This window comes from Sebastes umbrosus, chromosome 4 (genome assembly GCF_015220745.1).
Source record: "Sebastes umbrosus isolate fSebUmb1 chromosome 4, fSebUmb1.pri, whole genome shotgun sequence".
NCBI lineage: Eukaryota > Metazoa > Chordata > Actinopteri > Perciformes > Sebastidae > Sebastes > Sebastes umbrosus.
Genome location: NC_051272.1, coordinates 11,425,574 through 11,445,318, shown reverse-complemented (window position 1 = coordinate 11,445,318; position 19,745 = coordinate 11,425,574). Strand labels below are relative to the sequence as shown.

General features: G+C 40.2%; 2 protein-coding genes across 2 annotated transcripts in view; both read left to right on the top strand.

Annotated features, from left to right (window-relative positions):
- The first annotated feature begins 4,266 nt into the window (after positions 1–4,266).
- The window catches only part of LOC119486280 (integrin alpha-11-like), a 49,984-nt gene continuing 34,505 nt past the window's right edge, over positions 4,267–19,745 (top strand). Inside the window, exons 1-2 of the mRNA XM_037766290.1 lie at positions 4,267–4,367; positions 15,695–15,806. Of these exons, the coding sequence (XP_037622218.1) occupies positions 4,316–4,367; positions 15,695–15,806 (164 nt within the window). The 5' untranslated portion in view covers positions 4,267–4,315. The remainder of the gene's footprint in view (positions 4,368–15,694; positions 15,807–19,745) is intronic.
- Positions 12,849–14,754, top strand: LOC119486320 (nuclear factor 7, brain-like). Its single transcript, XM_037766363.1, has one exon. The coding sequence runs from the start codon at positions 13,098–13,100 to the stop codon at positions 14,490–14,492; it is 1,395 nt and encodes a 464-aa protein (XP_037622291.1). The 5' UTR covers positions 12,849–13,097; the 3' UTR covers positions 14,493–14,754.

Genomic DNA, 19,745 nt, shown 5'->3' with positions numbered 1-19,745 from the left:
AATCAGCTTTGAATAAACGATGTATCTGACTGCTGCATTCTGGGGTTGACAGGGATTGATGTAAACAGGAAGTAGAATTAAAAAAGGGGACATATTGATCCAGATGAAGACTCACCGGATGTGGGGACCAACACATTTTCTGCGTCTCATCACGTTTTGTGATGATGAAGAGTATCTTGGTCCAGATTATCTGGATTAGATTCCTCGTCCTTCCTGTTACTGACAGCTGCTGGAGGAGACGAGTCCTCACACCAGTCCAGGAAACAGATCTACAGCCGTCCCCCGTCCTCCAGACAACACCGAGCCAACAGCTCCATTCTCTGTAGGAATGTAATACTCACCTAGCACGCCATCGGCCATCTTGAACTGCTTTTCATTATTAATCAGGTTATATTTTTCCTTCTGTTTCATAACAGGCTGTCAGCAGCTCTCTTTTAATGCTTCCTTTGTCTCTTTAGGCTCCGGTCCATCTTGGTCTCTGTGGCTGCAGGATAACCGGGTTGAGGTCAGAGGTTTACACTCAGGGTCTCCAGAGGATGAATCTGTAGTGGAGTAGTTTCACAGCGTGGTATTAGTACTTTTACTGCAGTAAAAGGTTTAAATACTTCTTCCATCACTGGTAGCAGTTTTCTGAAAAAACATCTTGGTTTTTGGCCGTCACCATATTAGTTTTTGGCCGTCACATCTTGGTTTTTGGAGGTCGCCATATTGGTTTCTTGCAACCAGAAGTGACACTAGAGGGTGGAGCTAAGTATAACCAAACGCTGCATTGCGTTTCTAACGACAAGGAGGAGGAGGTCGGGGTGATGGACGGGTCAAATAAACGCAGGACTTCCACCCAGGAGACCGCCGCTCATGTCCCGTATGAAACTAAAAGTCAACGTTGACTTATTTGAATTTACATCCGTAAATTAAATAACGTAACAAACATTGTCATTTTAAGCCAAACCATGATGTTTTTTTGTAAAACTGTTTAAAACTGTGACCATAATCAGAAAGAGAAAATACGTTTCCCTTTGAAACATAATCGAGAATGCAGTTAAGTTGTATGGGAACATAATTTTGTAGGAGACAGGGTTGATTTAAAGCCCTCTAACTCTCTGTTGTGTCCTCTGTGATGAAAATATCATTGTTCCAATATTTAGTGGCGCTAGTTGAGTGTCAGGAAATGAAAGGACTGTTCATTACTGTAGTATTTTTAGTTGTGTGGTTGAAATGATCTCAGAGCAGTTTATTCTCCTGGCTGTGATCTTTTTGTCTCTGAGTGACTTTCTGCATAATGTTCATTGTTTTCATTGGGGATTTAAAGTGACAGGAATTATATTTTATACTTTTCCCGTACATTTATAATCAGAAATGTTTAATGTTCTTTTTCAGATTAATTCCAGAATAACTTGATCACGATTGCCTCCTCTCACTGAGGACTTAAAGTCTGCCTTCACATTCACTTCAAACAATCCAACTTTTAAAGGAACAGTTTGACATTTTAATTCGCTGTATAACATATTACCGGACAGATATGAAAGAGGTGTCAATCCCCTGATCTAACTCACTGCAAGAACGTGAATAAGTGTGTTTCCTAAAGCCATGTTGTATTATTTACAGTTTTTATTGTATTCGATCCTCATTGCAAAAGTGCATTGTGTTATGCCATTGAAATTAAGACTTCTGCTCCCAAAGTCTAGCAGGATGCTATTGAACTATTTGGTGATTAGTGTTCGTTAGGCTTCAGTGTAGCAGGATGGGGAGCATAAATGTTTCTGACTGCAGATTGTAGACTGTTGTTCAGTTATTTTCAGCAGAATTAGTCAGTTTTTGATAGTTCATCATTGCGTATGGATATATTTTAGTTAGTTTTTATTTTCGTGGAATAAACTACTCCTTACTCACAATACGAGCCTCATCATTGGAGCTGACCAAGGAGAGCGAGTGTCTGCAGAAGGCAAGTGGAAGTTGGACGTGCAGTCTTCATGAGTCAGAACCCTTCACATCCTGCAAGAGATGGCGAGGACTTGACTTGACGTTATGGTGGACATGTGTACCAACATCTGGATGTTTGAGCAGTTTGCCCACAGGAAGAGGAAACAGGAACCAAATGTCAATGAGATCATTGACTGTTTTGGGGATTTTGTTTGAGATTAAAATATTCCTAAAATATTCATTTCTTTTGATGCAAAAGAAATGAATTGTTGCCGATGAGAGGACAGATCAGCTCCCACCTGTCCATCAACCTGTCTGTCCATCAGTCTTTCTGTCCATCAGTCTGTCTGTCCACCTCTCTGTGTGTCCACTACAGTACACATGTTGGACAGTAACAGGGTGTTGCGTTCACTGACCCTCAGGCTGATTTAAAGGTTGTCTGTTTCACTTTAACGCTGCTTTGACTCTCAGTTTCCACTTGTTATTTCCAGCAGCCTGCAGACGTCCAGCTCGCTGCTTCTTTTTATTGACGGGGAGGGAACGTGTGTGCGTGTGTTACTAGCACTGTGGGAACACATTTACAGTGTGGGGACTCCACAATGTTAACCGTTCAGTTTATGGTTCAGACTTTTTTGTTTTTTTTGTCAATTCACTGCAGAGTGACAAGAAAGTGATTATTATGTGTTTGTGCATGTATTCCTTCTCTCATATGATCGTAATCATATTATCATAGTGGGTAAAACTGACCTGTCATTCATCATTTAATTTTTACACAAGAGTGATCATTCATCGTTTAACATGTTTGCTACGTCCCAAACTAAGTGGATCTCTCCTGCTGTATTGTTTTCTAAAAATGTCTGACAACATCAACGTCACAGTTTAGGGGCATTTCTATGACTGAAAAGTGCTCTATTAATACAACAGGTGGAGCCAACATGCTGCTCCTCTCCTAATGACATGTTTGAGCCTTACGCCTCATGTCCACATGGTTTAGTTTGGTGTCTGTAAATGCGTATACTATACGGACAAAGAGTACAGAAGCAAAGAAACGAAACTGGTGCTTTTTTTTTTACATATGCCGCTGCCGCCATTTTGGACTGAAAGTTTTCAAGTGTAGCTCTGCAGCTGGGCGCTGATGTTGACATGGAACGAACAGTTGACTTTCACTTCTTATCAATATACGTTCTTTGATTATGACCCCTAGTGTTCAACGCAAGGAAATGCATCTCTTTACGGATGATAGAAACACCACCACAGATATGTGAGAGACGCTACTGCATAGATATAAAGCTCTATCTATGAGTTACTGTTTTTCACCGTCCAGACCAGTGTTTGACGAGTCACATGATACATTTTTTCTAAGTGAAAAGTTTGTCTGCATATTTAGCTTAACGCTGGTAGCATGCTAGCTGTTACTTCTTATGTCTTTTAACTAAATAGTTCACAAAACTGCAAAATGTGTCGTCTAACTTAGCTTATAAATAATACTAATTCTACGAGCTTCCTGTGGAAGGAACTGTGGAGCACCTCAGGAACCATATTGTAGTTCTTCATACATCACTTATAAATGCTTTATCAAAGGTTTACAATTATTTATCAAGTTTCAAGTTATTTACTGTCATGTGCACAACAAATATAGAGAAACAGTCTTCGGCAATGAAAGTCTCAGATCTCAGCCTCCTTCCAACAATGCTCATTAAATAAGTAGAAAAGCAAAAACACCCAAGTAAAAAAAATGAGAAGCCGAGACATAAAATAGTGCAGAAAACACTTCGGACTTGCACAGATGAGTAGAAGATGCATGTGTTTGTGAAGTAGAGAGCATCCGACTGGATAAATGAGACTTGGATTATTCTGCACCAGTTGTGTGAGAGTTTGATCATTTTGATGTAGTTTTGTTGTTGTTAAACGCGGCCCACATTTACTTCAACTCATCAAGACTTGTCCATGTTGTCGGATTCTCCGTTCACTGTGGAGGCATGAGAGAAAAACAAAGTTTTCTTCAAGTATTCAAGGTAACATGGGGTGAGGAGTTGGTATACAGGTGGTCATTTAAAAGGTGAAATATTACCCAGGATCCTCAGTACTCCTCAGTAAGTAGCAGTGGACAGATGTTAACATCTGGTCACAGACACAAATGGAGGCATTTCCTGTTTGTGCACAAATAGAGACATTACAGCTCCTATTTTAAGAAGGGAAGGTGAAGTTAAAGGCTCTTTAAAAACAACAGAGGAGGAGTGTTTACTGTGCTCCTCCTCCTCCTCCTCTTCCTCCTCCTCCTCCTCCTCCTCCTCCTCCTCCTTCTCTGTTTCTCCTTCACACATCAGAGCAGCAGTTAAGAATCAACCCACCAACACTCACTCTCACTCTGTCTATTTCTATTTCAAACTCACTCATGGATTATTATCACCTTCTTCTGCTGCTGTGGACCTGCAGCTTCCTGCCAGGTGAGCGAGCGAGCATCACACAGATCAGAGAGAGAGAGAGAGAGAGAGAGACAGAGAGAGGGAGGCAGGTGTTGCTGATGGACTCAATGTGAGATTGATTACAGTATAAATAGAGTACAGTTGGGGGTTCAAAAGGTGCACAGAGGGACATTAAAGGTGCTTTATAACTTATTTATTATTATTTTTTACACCTGAAGGAGCATTGGAGATAAAGACAGAAAAAATTAAAGTTTACAGATTTATTTTGAATCTCTCTTTAGATTTTCAGCTTTTTCTGTTTAAAATTGTAAACTGGTTGTTCCCAGGATGCTTCCACTTGCTGCCTCGGTGCCTTTATGTCACTTCATTCATCTAGCGTAGGAATTAAAAAGTTCATTGAATCCTCTTATTTTGACAGTCAACAGCTGGGGAAGTACTCACAGCTTCACTAACAAGCATTTAATCACCTCAATGTGATGTTTTCTGTCAGTTACGGTGGATCTGACTGTGTCTTCATCTGCACATGTTTTACACAAAAGAAGTTTATTCAAGTAGTATACTTCTTTTAAACTTAAAATAAGAGAGTATGTTTTCAGATTACTTTTTATGTACTCATTGGAGATAAACTTAACAAAATTATACTTAAGTATACTTGGCTTATACTGACAGGGTATACAGAAAAGTCTAAGTATACTTGGCTTTTATTGACAAGTAAAAGTCTAAGTAAACTTGGCTTATACTGACAAGTATACAGAAAAGTCTAAGTATACTTGGCTTTTATTGACAAGTATACAGAAAAGTATATTTGGCTAAGTACTGTAAGTTCACTTAAGAAAACTTACAAGTATACTTGCGGTAAAAACTAAATAGAATGGTAGTTTACTGAGAGTATACTTTAAAGTGTACTTGGGAATGAGAACGGGCTGGAATTTCTGGCCATATTTTTTGACATACAGCATTTAAATAAGATTTCCTCTCGGCCAGCGGGGAAATGAATGAAATGGTGGTAAGAGAAAAGGTCAGGAGGGGTCACCACAGTTGTTAGGTAACCTGGTGTTGGAGGAGCAGATGAACCCACTTACATCCTAATCTCTAAGCAGCGCTGCTGCTGGCAGAGAGAAATAGTGCAAATTTACAAAAAATGAGAACCTTTTACTCCCAGTGGATGATGCCAGAGATCATTTTCCTCATTCACTCGGATTAAATTGTGTTTCCATACATTGAAGCTGGAGCATCATGATCCCACCGGCCCCTAAATGTGATCTGGGTAGAGTTTGGTGCGATGGCTGCGAGGAGGTGGATGTTTCCCTGGAGGGTCAGCCTGCAGGTCAGCAAGCTCTCGCTGCTGAGGTGATGGGTTTTTCTCCAGGAACTCAGAGGGGGAAATGGGTTCACGGTGTGGCTTTTAGGCGGATCGTTAAACATCATCAGTCATGATGTTGTTGTTGCTGCTTGTCAGTCTGCGGTCGGTGACACCACACAGGAAGACATCCGCTACCACCTGCCTTCAGGCTAAAACACACAAGAAATCACTCCTACTATGATTATCTAGTACCTGATTGAAGTGGATTTAACCTTCTTGATGTCCCAGACAGGTGTGATTAGTCACCTCTGGAAACAGATGTGTCCTGGCAGCTTCTGAATGTCACTTAAATTCTCTTTAAATGGACTCAATAACTGTCCTGTGAACTGTTGAATCTCTCTGACACGCTATTATAAAACAAACCATGGTAGAAATATATCTTGGCCGAGTCCTGCTGCCGGCCTGGCACCACAGGAGCACTTCGTAGCAGCCACAGACACGCACGGTGGTTTTATGTTGTCTGTAACGAAGACTCAGGCACAGAACAGTCCGCTGAATTTGTGTGAAGCATAAAAATGTTTTATATAACTAAAGAAAACTATATTTTTCAGCCAGTACTGTGTGTACGCTGGAAGTCGATCTCTGATACGTGTCATCTTATGTAAGGAGAAACTCTCACAACAAGCTTCATTCAAAAAATTCAGAATTTAATGTGTCCTGGCTGGAAGAAGTATTTATGTGACTCAGTGAGTTTTGTGAAACAGATGGAGTCACATTTGAATTCAGCTCATATTTAATCCAACAAGTAGCAGGTTTTCCAGTGAAACTTGACTTGTCGCTCGCTCCCTGTGATATTTAAAGAAAAAGCAACACTGAATACTTTGAGGTTTTAAGCTAATTCTTGACTTTAGAAAGAGTCGTTGACAAAACAATCTCACCACGAGGTCCACTTAGAGCTGTTCTGGAGCTTTTGATCACAAACAAACACTGAGTATGGCTAAAGCAGCGATATATACAACTGTATGTGTGAGTGCTGCTTGGTCAACGATATGTACGCCAAAAAAGGTATATTGCTAAGAAGTTAAAGTCATTTGATCGTTCCATTGCAACATCTGTATTATAAGTTCACTTAAAGAAAACTTACAAGTATACTGGTGGTAAAAACTATTAAACTAGTAGTTTACTGAGAGTATGCTTTAAAGTGTACTTTCATAAACTAAAAAATGGGCTACAAGGATACAACTAGTAAACATTATACCTAGTTCACTTGTAGTATAGTTCACATTAAAGTTGCAGTACAAAATACAACTTGGATATAAACTAGTAATGTACTCAAAGTTTACTACTCTTACATTTAAAGTACACTTAAAAGTATACTTTTATAAACTTCAAAGTGGGACTATTTAGTCCCAAGAAGAATTGAAGTAGTACACTTACAAGTATACTACTAGTACATTGATATTAGTATGCTTATTACATAAAATATGCTTGGGATGATACTTGAACTTAAGTTTACATCATAAAAGAAACTTGAACTATACTTCTTTTTTGTATGAGTACTCAGTGTTTGTTTGTGATCAAAAGCTCTTTCTAAAGTCAAGAATTAACTCAAAGTGTTTCATTAAAGAACCTATACCAAAAGGTGAAGCAGCAGAGCTACGCTTCCACCATTTTGGACTGAAAGCGACTACCGGACGCCAGTAAAACGTCCGCCTACAAAGAGACGTACAAAAGAGACCCTAAAGGGTTATTTAGCTTAACCCTTATTAAACTAACTTATTTTTATTCTATTGTCATATTTAATGTATCTACTGAAATGTCCTGTGTTGAACAGTAAAATATGAATAATATTCATACTATTTTAACTATTTACTTATTTATTTTTTTAACTTTTTCCCCGGCTGCTTCCCAGAGGAGCATAAAGTGAGCGATGGACTTAAATGGAAGTTAGAAAAATCCAGCACAAGGATTTTGAGAACAATCTCAAACTTTTTCATGTCAAGGGTCCATAATGGAGTCCAATAGAGCACAGACCATGGATGTAGAAGAGGTTGTGTCCTGTGCTTTTGCCCTGCGTGTTAGTAAATAGCCTACAACTCCATTAAATTCTGCTGATGTCATGCTACTAGCACTACTAGCTACTGGCCGATAGCCGGTTGTTTGGGAACAGAGACGTTAATACATCCACCACGGTACAGGCTGACAACATACAGCCCATGGGTGTATTAGAAGATAATAAAAGTGATGAATTACAGCCAATATATCCATTATTACAGCCGCATACAGTCCCGTGGGTCCGATGCACGTTCATTATGGCGAGGAAAATAACTCTGGATTCAGCTGTTAGGACATAATGATTTAAATGTGGGCTTTTTAAGTGTTCCTACTGGGAAGTTGATTTACCTAAAAAATCGATCCTCTGATTTACAGACGTCTCTTTATACATCCATGGACACAGACTCATTGGTGTTTTCAGTCCAAAATGGCGGCAGAACTAGGGCAGCGCCATCTAGCGGCTGTCGCCTCTTTGCTTCTAGACTCTTTGTTTATGCCGAATTTAATATTTGTGATTTAGGATTTAAAAAATCTCCTGAGTTGTATCACATACATCTTGTAAAATGTCCAGGTTTTTAAAGGGAATTTGGCATGTAGATGCTGCGTCTGCTCTAACAGAAATCTGACAGGTCAGAAAATACTACGCAGACCGTCAGGGTGGTGACCTCTGACCTGCGCTGCCTGTCAGAGAGGCGGAGGGTTATCTGGTCAACATGAGCGTCAGGCTGCAGTGATGCTGAGCCAATAGAGCCGTCTGCCTGCCTGCTGGAGGAAGTGACACAGACGGCGTTGGGCTGCCTGACAGCGAGCAGCTAAATCACTCCCATCTTTGGCCTGATTAGACTTATTTCCTTACTGCTGCATCTGATTTGAAAACTGGAGCTAAAACAGCACAGACTTTGTTTCTCTTCGGACAAAAATATTCTCTCCGTTGCTGCAGTAGCTGGATATTAATCTGGTGTTGATTATTACAGCAGCTGGAAAATTCACCTAAGTATGAACACAAACAAGTCACAAAGGCTCCTCTGCTGTGTAGAGAATGTAAAAAATGTGTCCTGATTGTCAGCGAAGATCATCTGAATCAGTCAGATTATCCAGTGGCAGCGATCAGAGACTTGGATCTGGATCTGGTATCTCCGCTCTGCCAAGTCTCTCTCTCCGTCTCAGTCGCCAACAGCTCCGATAAATCGAGCCGGTCTCTGGCTCGGCTTAGACAGGAGCAGATTCCTCTCAGAAACAAACACACCTGAAAGGCAGAGATGATTTACCGATCATTCCTCTCTTTTCCAGTGGCTCTTATTTTTGTCCTCAGCAGCCAAATTCATCACCGCTGGCAAAGGGTCGCACAGCGCGCCGAGTTTTCCGAGTGCTCATTTACGCAGCTGGAGGAGACGAACCTGGAGCGCTCGGAGGGAATACTTCAGCATTCACAGAGGCCACAGAGGTCACAGAGGTCACGGTGGGGTCTGAGGGTTATTAGTGCCTGGCTCAAGGATACTGAAGCAGAAGCAGCTATGATGGTCGAGGCTTTCACATTTAATTTACAGGAGAACCTCTTTATGTCTATCTTGGTGGTTATAATCCCGGGATGAGATGAGATTACATGCGATTATACACAATTTCAATAACTTTATATTAGACTATAATACAGAGAAGGAGGGTAAAATGAGATTAGATGAGATGAGTTGAGACCAGATTAAATCAGATGAGGTGATGAGATGAAAAAGATAACAAAAAATTAGATATATTAGGGCTGTCAATAGATTAAAATATTTAATGACGAATAATCGCAAATTAGTCACACATTTTCTATCTGTTCAAAATGAACCTTAAAGGGAGATACCCAACAGTCCCCATAGGAGCCATTTCATTGTAGTGAGACCATTTTTTTAAACTTGACCTCATTGTATAAAATGACCTGTGGTGACCTCTAGGATAATCACAGCCTCATGAAACTTTACAGCCACAAACTAGAGACCTAGAGCATTCAGAGGATGGATGGCTCTCCTAGCTAGATTGACAACAAGGGGGTTTCTGAGCAGTTTACACAACAGAAGTGCTCGCCATCCAATCACTGAAAAATGCAATTCATGCAGAAATCTCCAAATGTCAAAAGTTTTTGATCCTAAATCACAGCATGGCTTTTTCTATGGTGTTCCTCAAGGTCTTGGTGTCTTAATGTGGTATTTCGGAGGGATTATTGATCATTTTTTATCAATTATCCAGTGGTAAAAAATGGTTAAATTTAGCACCAAAGCTGTGTAACAAATGGTATCAACCCAAAAATTGACCCAGAACAACTTATATGAGACATAATAGAGCATGGGGATGCCCATCTTCTATCATAATGTTCTAAACCCTTATACACTTTTATAACTTGACACACAGTGCTGAGCTGCATCTCAAATTAATCTTCAGGTTCCCAGCTTTCAGATGATGTACACCACTTCTATGTGACATCTACTGTTGACCTGCTATCTCCCCCTAAACACCCCCTGTACCCCCATAAAAAAGACAAAAACGGGTCTATTATGGGGCTCAGAGGGTTAATGTTGCAGCTCGTAACAGTGGAGCTCATTTTAATACATTTATATACTGCTGGCAGTTTAGCCTATAATAATAATACATCAGCATTTATTAGTTAATCTAAAGCTGCAAAGTAAATGGACTTGGACTTATATAGCGCTTTTCTAGTCTTCCGACCACTCAAAGCGCTTTACACTACATGTCAGCATTCACCCATTCATTCACTGATGACAGTGAGGTGCCAACTTTACCCATCAGGATCTAATCTAAATACTCATTCATACACCGATGGCTATGCCTTAAGGAGCAATTTGGGGTTAAGTGCCTTGCTCAAGGACACATCGACATGTGACCAGGAGCAGCCGGGAATCCAACCACCGACCTTCCGATTGGTGGACAACCTGCTCTGCCCTCTGAGCCACAGCCGCCCTAAAGTAGTAAGTACAAGTACCTCAAACTTGTACTTAAGTAGGTTACAGTACTTGAGTAAATGTTCTTGATGTAGTCGTTACTTTGTGTGAGTGCATACGATTGATAGTGGCATTAATAAAATATATTAGAAGATATTGATTGCTATGATAAAAAAGCTGAAATAGTTGGAAGATCTAAACACAAAACCACGAGGAAGGATAAATTCAGAGTTTTTATTTCTCTCTTGGTACACAAATAAAGTCCTTCCAATGATCTGATAGAGGAAGAATGCTTTGGATTGTCTTTACTCTGAATTTATTATTTTTCTTTGGATGATGCAGATTGGACTTCTGTTGAAAGGATGAAATCATCTCTAGCCTCCTTTTTCCAGGCTGCTCTCAGTTTCCTTTGCTGGAAAATAAACCAGAGAAAGCTCAGTGACGTCATTTTCATCATCCGTTATTATCGGTTCCTTTTGTCAGACCTGGCATCGCTACGAGGCCTTCCTGTCCTCTCTCCTCCTGTCCTCTCTCCTCCTGTCCTCTCTCCTCCTGTCCTCCCTCCTCCTGTCCTCCCTCCTCCTGTCCTCTCTCCTCCTGTCCTCTCTCCTCCTGTCCTCTCTCCTCCTGTCCTCCCTCCTCCTGTCCTCCCTCCTCCTTTCCTCCCTCCTCCTGTCCTTCCTCCTCTTGTCCTCCCTCTTCCTGTCCTCCCTCCTCCTGTCAACCTACCTCCAAGATACAGGTTTTAATTGGAACCAGAGGAAAGTTAAACATAGTAATACTACAGTCTAGAAATACTGTTCATCACTTTAATATAGCAGCTGGTAAAGATGGAGCTCATTTTAATGACTTTATATACTGCTGGTAGTTTAATGATACATCATCATTTATTATATTTTGTTTTATTAATCTGAATCTGAAAAGTAACTAAAGCTGTCAAATAAATGTAGTGGAGTAGAAACATAGCAGAAAATGGAAATACTTAAGTAAAGTATCTCAAAATTGTACTTACTGTACTGGAGTAAATGTACTTAGTTACATCACTCCGCTCCTTTTCATCGTCTGTAAGTACTGAAAAGAAAACAAACAAAATCCCAGTCAAACTGTTCATCAACAAATTAGAATTAAAGTTTATTATTGTGCTGATTATTATTTGAAGTAGGGCTGTTAATCGATTAAAATGTTTTATCACGATTAATCGCATGATTGTCCATAGTTAATGATGATTGATTGCAAATTAATCACACATTTATTAATATGTTCAAAATGTACCTTAAAGGGAGATTTATCAAGTATTTAATACTCTTATCAACATAGGAGTGGACAAATATGTTGCTTTATGCAAATATATGAATATATTTATTATTTTAAATCAATTAACAACACAAAACAATGACAAATATTGTCCAGAAACCCTCACAGGTACTGCATTTAGCATAAAACAATATGCTCAAATCATAACATGGCAAACTGCAGCCCAACAGGCAACAACAGCTGTCAGTGTGTCAGTGTGCTGACTTGACTGTGACTTGCCCCAAAACTGCATGTGATTATCATAAAGTGGGCATGTCTGTAAAGGGGAGACTCGTGGGTACCCATATAACCCATTTTCATTCACACATCTGGAGGTCAGAGGTCAAGGGACCCCTTTGAAAATGGACATGACAGTTTTTCCTCGCCAAACTTTAGTGTAAGTTTGGAGCGTTATTTATCCTCCTTCATGACAAGCTAGTATGACATGGTTGGTACTGATGGATTCCTTAGGTTTTATAGTTTCATATGATACCAGGATCTTCACTCTAGCTTTAAAACTGAAAGACAGTAAAGTTGGTCGGGTCTCAGAGGGTTAATACAAAACCATGTTGTGTCAAATAAAGGCAGGGTGTCATACTAGCCTACTTTATGGGTGAGAATTACAACTCTGCAATTATTTAAAGATCTTTAATAAAAGACCATAGTATTTGAAAAATAGAAATCATACCCAAAAAGTTCAGTCAGTCCGAGTCCACCCAAAGAGCACCTGAGTGAGAACCATCCCTTTATTTCTAGCACCCTCTGCTGTAACTCTCCAACATCACAGCTCCAGTCACACTGAGCATGAGTCATAGCTCAGCGAGGTCAAAGACGGAGTCTCAGCCTTCATTTAATATACCTGAGACAAACCAGGAAACAGGTTGTTATTCTGCCGAACTGAGACGACACACAAACACACACACACACTGAGAGACGGACAATAAGATTGACCTTTAGACCACAACCACCACTTCCACTGAGAGAGGACATCTACAGGAGGGAATACTGGGAATACTGGAATACTACCACTTCAACCAGCTGCTGAATCCACAAACTGAACCAGAGTTTTACAAGAACAAAGACTCAAAGTGAAAGTAACTTTCAGGGAACAGGGAGTGGCTGAGCCGTCTGCCTGCTGTGTTTTCAGCTTCACTCAGAGACTAAATGGCTTCCAGATTAGAGGACGATTTCTGCTGTTCTGTCTGCCACGACGTCTTTAAAGATCCTGTCATCCTGTCATGTAGCCACAGCTTCTGTAAAGTCTGTCTGCAGAGCTGGTGGACAGAGAAACACGTCCAAGAGTGTCCACTTTGTAAGAGAAGATCTTCAAAGAACATCCTACCTCCTAACTTGGCTTTAAAGAACGCGTGTGAGAGTTTCTTACAGGAGAGAGCTCAGAGATCTTCAGAGGCTCTCTGCAGTCTGCACTCTGAGAAACTCAGACTCTTCTGTCTGGACCATCAGCAGCCGGTGTGTGTCGTCTGCATAGAGTCAGAAAAACACACCAACCACAGATTCAGACCCATCGATGAAGCTGCACGACAACACAGGAAGGAACTTCAGGAAACTCTGGAGCCCTTAAAGGAGAAGTTAAAGGTTTTTAAAGACGTTAAAGTGAAGTTTGATCAAACAGCAGAACACATGAAGGTCCAGGCCCGACACACAGAGAGGCAGATTAAGGAGCAGTTTAAGAAGCTTCACCAGTTTCTAGAAGAGGAAGAGGAGGCCAGGATGGCTGCACTGAGGGAGGAAGAGGAGCAGAAGAGTCAGATGATGAAGGAGAAGGTGGAGGCTGTGAGCAGAGAGATAGCAGCTCTTTCAGACACAGTCAGAGCCACAGAGGACGAGCTGAGAGCTGAAGACGTCTCATTCCTGCTCAACTACAAGGCTGCAGTGGAAAGAGTCCAGCAGCGCCCCCTGCTGGAGGATCCACAGCTGCTCTCAGGAGCTCTGATAGACCAGGCCAAACACCTGGGCAACCTGACCTTCAACATCTGGAACAAGATGGAGGACATGGTCTCCTACACTCCTGTGATTCTGGACCCAAACACTGCTGATACAAGACTCATCTTTTCTGAAGATCTGACCAGTGTGAGAGCAAGAGAGAAACAGCAGCTTCCTGATAATCCAGAGAGGATTCATGAAGACTGCTCTGTCCTGGGCTCTGAGGGCTTTAACTCAGGGACTCACAGCTGGGACGTCCAGGTTGGAGACAGTAGAGGCTGGTCACTGGGTGTGTTACCAGAGTCTGTCCAGAGGAAGGGAGACATACAGTCTGGATTATGGAGAATATGGTTTGGTTATGGTAAATACAGAGCAGCCTCCCCATCAGATGAATCCACTGCTCTCGTAGTTCAGAAGAAGCTCCAGAGGATCAGAGTGAATCTGGACTGGAACAAAGGAAAACTGTCGTTCTCTGATCCTGATACTAACACACACATACACACCTTCACACACACTTTCACTGAGAGGATGTTTCCATACATTGCCAATTGGGTTTATCTCCCACTGAAGGTTTTACCAGTGAAGGTCTCTGTGACTGTAGGACAACAGAAATAGATGATGATGATGATGATGATGATGATGATGATGATGATGATGATGATGATGATGATGACCAACACCACTGCCTTTAACAGGAAACAGCGGCGTACAGAGCTTCAGAGAGCAAGATTATTGATTATTGATTATATCTTTGATGTGAAGTTTCTGTGTATTTGAACAGCAGGTTCAAACGTTGATTTGTTTATTCATGTAAAGTGTTAAAGAGATTTTATTTCACATCATGTGTTCACTGTAATTCATCATTAGAAATGAGATTAGAGCTTCAACTGGAAAATTAAAGTTTGTCATGAAGCAGAAACTGGTGGTGCTTTTGTTTTTGATCGGAGGTTGTAACTTTAAAATGTAATATATATATATATATATATATATATGTATATAAGGGCTGAAGAGTTTCTGTTCTAGTCTTCAGTAAAACTACCTGTCAGAGTCAAAGCTTTAGTAAATGTTGATTTATACATCAGACTTCAGTCACACAGTCGTGGAAACCTGCTGTTAGTAATCTGCTGCAGTCAGATTTGTGAGAGGACGACTCTATATGTCTGAATGGTACAACGTCCTCTTTACTAATACATGTTATTTACTTTAGTTTTCACTTATTTTACACATATTTTTCTGATATTTTTCAATGTTTTTTTTCACATTTTTTACCAATAATTTTCTGATATTTTTCACAAATGTATGAATGGCAGAAAGTTGTCTTAACTAATATATGGTATTTAGTTTAGTTTTCACTTATTTTACACATATTTTTCAGACATTCTCCCAGATTTTTCAATATTTCTTTTCACATGTTTTACCAATAATTTTTCAACATTTTTTGGGGATATTTTTTCACATATTTTATATTCTCCTGGAAGGTGTTCACATAATTTTGTCCCTCCACATACCTGAGGGGAAGGCCTAGACGTGAGGAACACCTGTGTGTGATTTAGTGTTTTCATGGGAAAGTGGAGGAGAACCAGAATCTGTTTCCAGTCCAGAGGGGCTCTGAGAGGAAACTGGTTATTTCAGTGATGAAGAGGAGTTTACGTTTTCCTTCAACGACTTCTTTGATGAGAGACTTTCCTACAAAAAAAGGTCATAAAGCTCCTCCGTTCAGGTGATGGAGGGACAGCAGAGAGACAGTTGATGAGGACTGGTTATACTGGGCAGCTTCCAGTTTGATGAAGCGTGTTGTTTCTTCTTCTGTGTTTCAGATCTTCAGCTCTGCTTCAACTTCGACACAAAGAACTTCAAGATCTTCTCTGGTTCCAAAGAAAACCAGTTTGGATACACAGTCCAGCAGCACGAGGCGGGAGGACGCCAGTGGTGAGAATCCCAGTTCACTGTTCATCCACCACACCCAGAAACCAGTCTGTACTGGTCCGTCTGTATCTATAGAAACCAGTCTGTGCTGGTCTGTCTATGTTTATAGAAACCAGTCTGTACTGGTCCGTCTATACAGTATCTATAGAAATCAGTCTGTACTGGTCCATCTATATCTATAAAAACCAGTCTGTGCTGGTCCGTCTATACAGTATCTATAGAAACCCGTCTGTCTACTGGTCTGTCTATGTTTATAGAAACCAGTCTGTACTGGTCCGTCTATAAGTATCTATAGAAACCAGTCTGTACTGGTCCATCTATATCAATAGAAACCAGTCTTTGCTGGTCCGTCTATATCTATAGAAACCAGTCTGTACTGGTCTGTTCCCATCAATAGAAACCAGTCTGTCCACATCTATAGAAACCAGTCTATACTGGTCCGTCTATATCTATAGAAACCAGTCTGTACTGGTCTGTTCCCATCAATAGAAACCAGTCTGTCCACATCTATAGAAACCAGTCTATACTGGTCCGTCTGCAGTATCTATAGGAACCAATCTGTACAGGTCCGTCTATATCTATAGAAACCAGTCTGTACTGGTTGATCTACCTCTTAGAAACCAGTCTGCACTGGTCTGTCCACATACAGAAACCAGTTTGTAATTCCTTTTCTCAGTCCAGAGAACGGTGACGTGAGAAATGAAGGTTCGTACTGGTTGCCGTGGTGTTATTAAAGAGATACCATGACAGCTGTTTAAATTTAACAGGTGTTATTTAATCAACTTACCAGTTAGAGAACATCTGGCTGATGTGTGCTCCAGTGTGGTGAGTGACGTGTTAGAAATATGAACACGTAATGTTTCAGTGGAAATTTAAATTTTCCACCGTGTGATGTAACTGTAGTCCGTCATATCTGGATCAGGTTTAAATAAAACGATAGATATTAAGATAAATGACTGACTAAATAAATATTATGCACTCCATCATTAATAAGACTTTAAAGGTGTTTGATCATCTTTCCTTTTTAAGCTTTAGACAGCGTCTTCAGGTAGACAGGTAGTCTCTCGGCCTGTCTGCAGAGTTGAGGATTTATGGGACACGGTGGTAGATCCTGGGAGACTGGATCTAAAAACCTTTGACTCTGAGACGTTTCCAAGAAAGTTGGTTGTTGGTTTCTGTCAGTGAATCATGTTGAGAAGTCAGACTCATGTTGGGATGACATGTTTTTCCACCCATGTGTGTGATAAGTGGAGCAGCAGGATGTTATTTAGTGTCCTCTCTGCTATGCTGTAAATCAGGATTTCATAATGTAGATCTGATCCTATACGGCCTCAGAGATTATGATTCTCTCTCTGGCTCTTCTTCATGTTTACAAGCTGCTGTTGGATTCTCAAACACCAGGAGACACGTTTCAACCTCCAGCTGCTTCCTTTTACTCTCTACGACGGTATATCAGGGCCATCGTAGGTCAAAATAAATAAATTACGGAGACAGCGGAGGGGGTAATATTCAGAGAAAAAATTCAGAAATTCAGTGAGATTATAAAGTCACAAATTTAAAGGAAAAAAACACAGACCTTTTTTTTGTCAAGGAACCACATCGCTTCACTTTGCAAGGTTGGATCAACCTCATCACAACACGCCACCGTTAAATACTACGCAAACGCAAGCCGCTGAGTGCAAAATATATTCATTTTATTAGTATTTATTTATGTGCATAATAGAACACAGGAAGAACACTATAACAACAAAAGTCAGACGGTGGCTGGCGGTACCACGGTTTTGCACAATTTCAGAGTTTTATATTCATAAATTTGTGAGTTTTTTCTCATAAATTTATGACTTTATTATCTCAGTGAATATTCAAGTTCTTTTCTCATAAATTTGTGAGTTTTTTCCTCATAAATGTACAACTTTATAATCTCATATAATATTCAAGTTTTTTTCTCCTAAATTTGAGAGTTTTTTCTCATAAATTTACAATTTTATTTCTCATAAATTTATGACTTTATATTCTCAGAGAATATTCAATTTCTTTCCAATACATTTGTGAGTTTTTCCTCATAAATTTACAACTTTATAATATCAGAGAATATTAATTTTTTTTCCTCATAAATTTATGACTTTATAATCTCAGAGAATATTCAAGTCTTTTTCTCATAAATTTGTGAGCTTTTTGCTCATAAATTTACAACTTTAATTTCATAAATTCTGAGTTTTTTCTTGGAATATTATCCCTCTCCCCCGGCTCCATAATTTATTTTTCAATGGCCCTGATACGCCGTCGTACATTTCAGTTTATCTTATCTCAACTCATCTGATCTCATCTCGAGTCACGTTTCATCTCACCTAATTTCATCTAATCCCACCTCTTCTCCCATCTTTGTATGACCTGTGTATTCCAGTCACACTGAAAGTCCATTAATATAGTAAAATATCGTCTCATCTCAATTTGTGCATTAAATCAAATCTCATCTAGTTTTGTCTCATCTATTCTTGGGAGAAATTGAGAAAACAAACAGGGCAGTATAGGTTAGATGTAATCCAGTCTAATCCAGGGATCCTATATCATTAGTGTCATTTTAAAGGCAGCAGGCGTCACTGAGGAGATGAGGAGAAATTAAAGGAGATAAAACTGAAAGAAGTGAGATCTCCAGTCTGTTGTTGTTGTGTCTGCGGTTGCAGGTGAGCTTGTGCAACATTCCCGGTTCTCTTTTTTTAAATCTGGAAACATTTGAGCCGTGGTGAATACCTCGCAGTCTTCCAGGATTACAAAATCTCGCCGCCTTTGAAGTCGCAGGTAAATAAGTGGAAAGTATTTTGCGTTTGTCTCCTGCGTCCTGAGGCGGAGTGGCGGATCTGGAAACTATTTGTTATTCCCCAGCCTCCCTCTGGGAAGCCCATCACGCTGCTCCGTGTGTGTTTTTAGAGGAGGGATCTGACGTCGTTGTTCTGCAGAGTTGTTTTTCTACACAGACTGGTGACATTTTACATTTCAGCTGTTTGTCTGCTGCTGTTTTCCAGACAGACTCACCTCTTCTCTTCTCTTTCCTCCATCATTGCTCTCAGGAATATTACCCATAAACCATCAGGGTCCTGTGACCTCTGACACTCCTCACAACTTTATAGTTGTAATGAATTTTGACCAGTTTGTATGTTTAAATTTACACATTTTCAAGTCCAACAAACATTTAGAAACGTTTCACTGTTACTCAAGAATGTGCCGTTTCCAACTAAACACACATAAAGACGTGCGTTTGGGTTTGTGAGCAGTTTTATTTCAGGTTTTAAACAACTTAAGGGAACTCACAACTACCACTGAAGCTCAGAGGTAAAATCCACTGCAGGTTCATACAGCTGCCTGTTCAGCCATTATAGATAATATGATTTAACAGTAAACCTTTTTGTATAAAATATTCCTTCATAAAGAATTGTCAAACTATCATACCTCTTAAATGCTGAATCTTCTCTGTGTGCAGAGGTAGAAGTCAAGTTCACCAGCGAACTTCAGCTGAGAACTAAAGCTGCATTCAGACCGACTTCGGTCCTGAATGAACAATCGCAGCCCTCCCGCTCATTTGACTCAGGCAAAAACAACGCAGGCTCGTCTGCCACTTTAACCTGGCTCATAACAAAACATGAATATTTCTACTGTTTACCTCACATTGGTTAAATCCTGTCTCAGAGTATTACAACCTACTGCTCAGTCTTCCTGGATCGTGTTTTATTGTCTCACCAAAACGTTCTCACTCCCAACTGGTCAAATACCGCCGCTATGTCAGCGCCCCTCGTCATCGGAGACCGTCACACAGGGTTACCCTCTAGTGTTACTTTTGGACGGACCAGGGGCGACGTGTCAATATACACTCGTTATATGCATAGTGTCCTTTCAAAATAAACTTCCGTTTTCACAGGAAGTTTGGTTTAGGAAACACAACCACTT

What these genes read in the sequence shown, in the direction of transcription:
- LOC119486320 (XM_037766363.1), top strand. Translation starts at nt 13,098, where the DNA reads ATGGCTTCCAGATTAGAGGACGATTTCTGCTGTTCTGTCTGCCACGAC.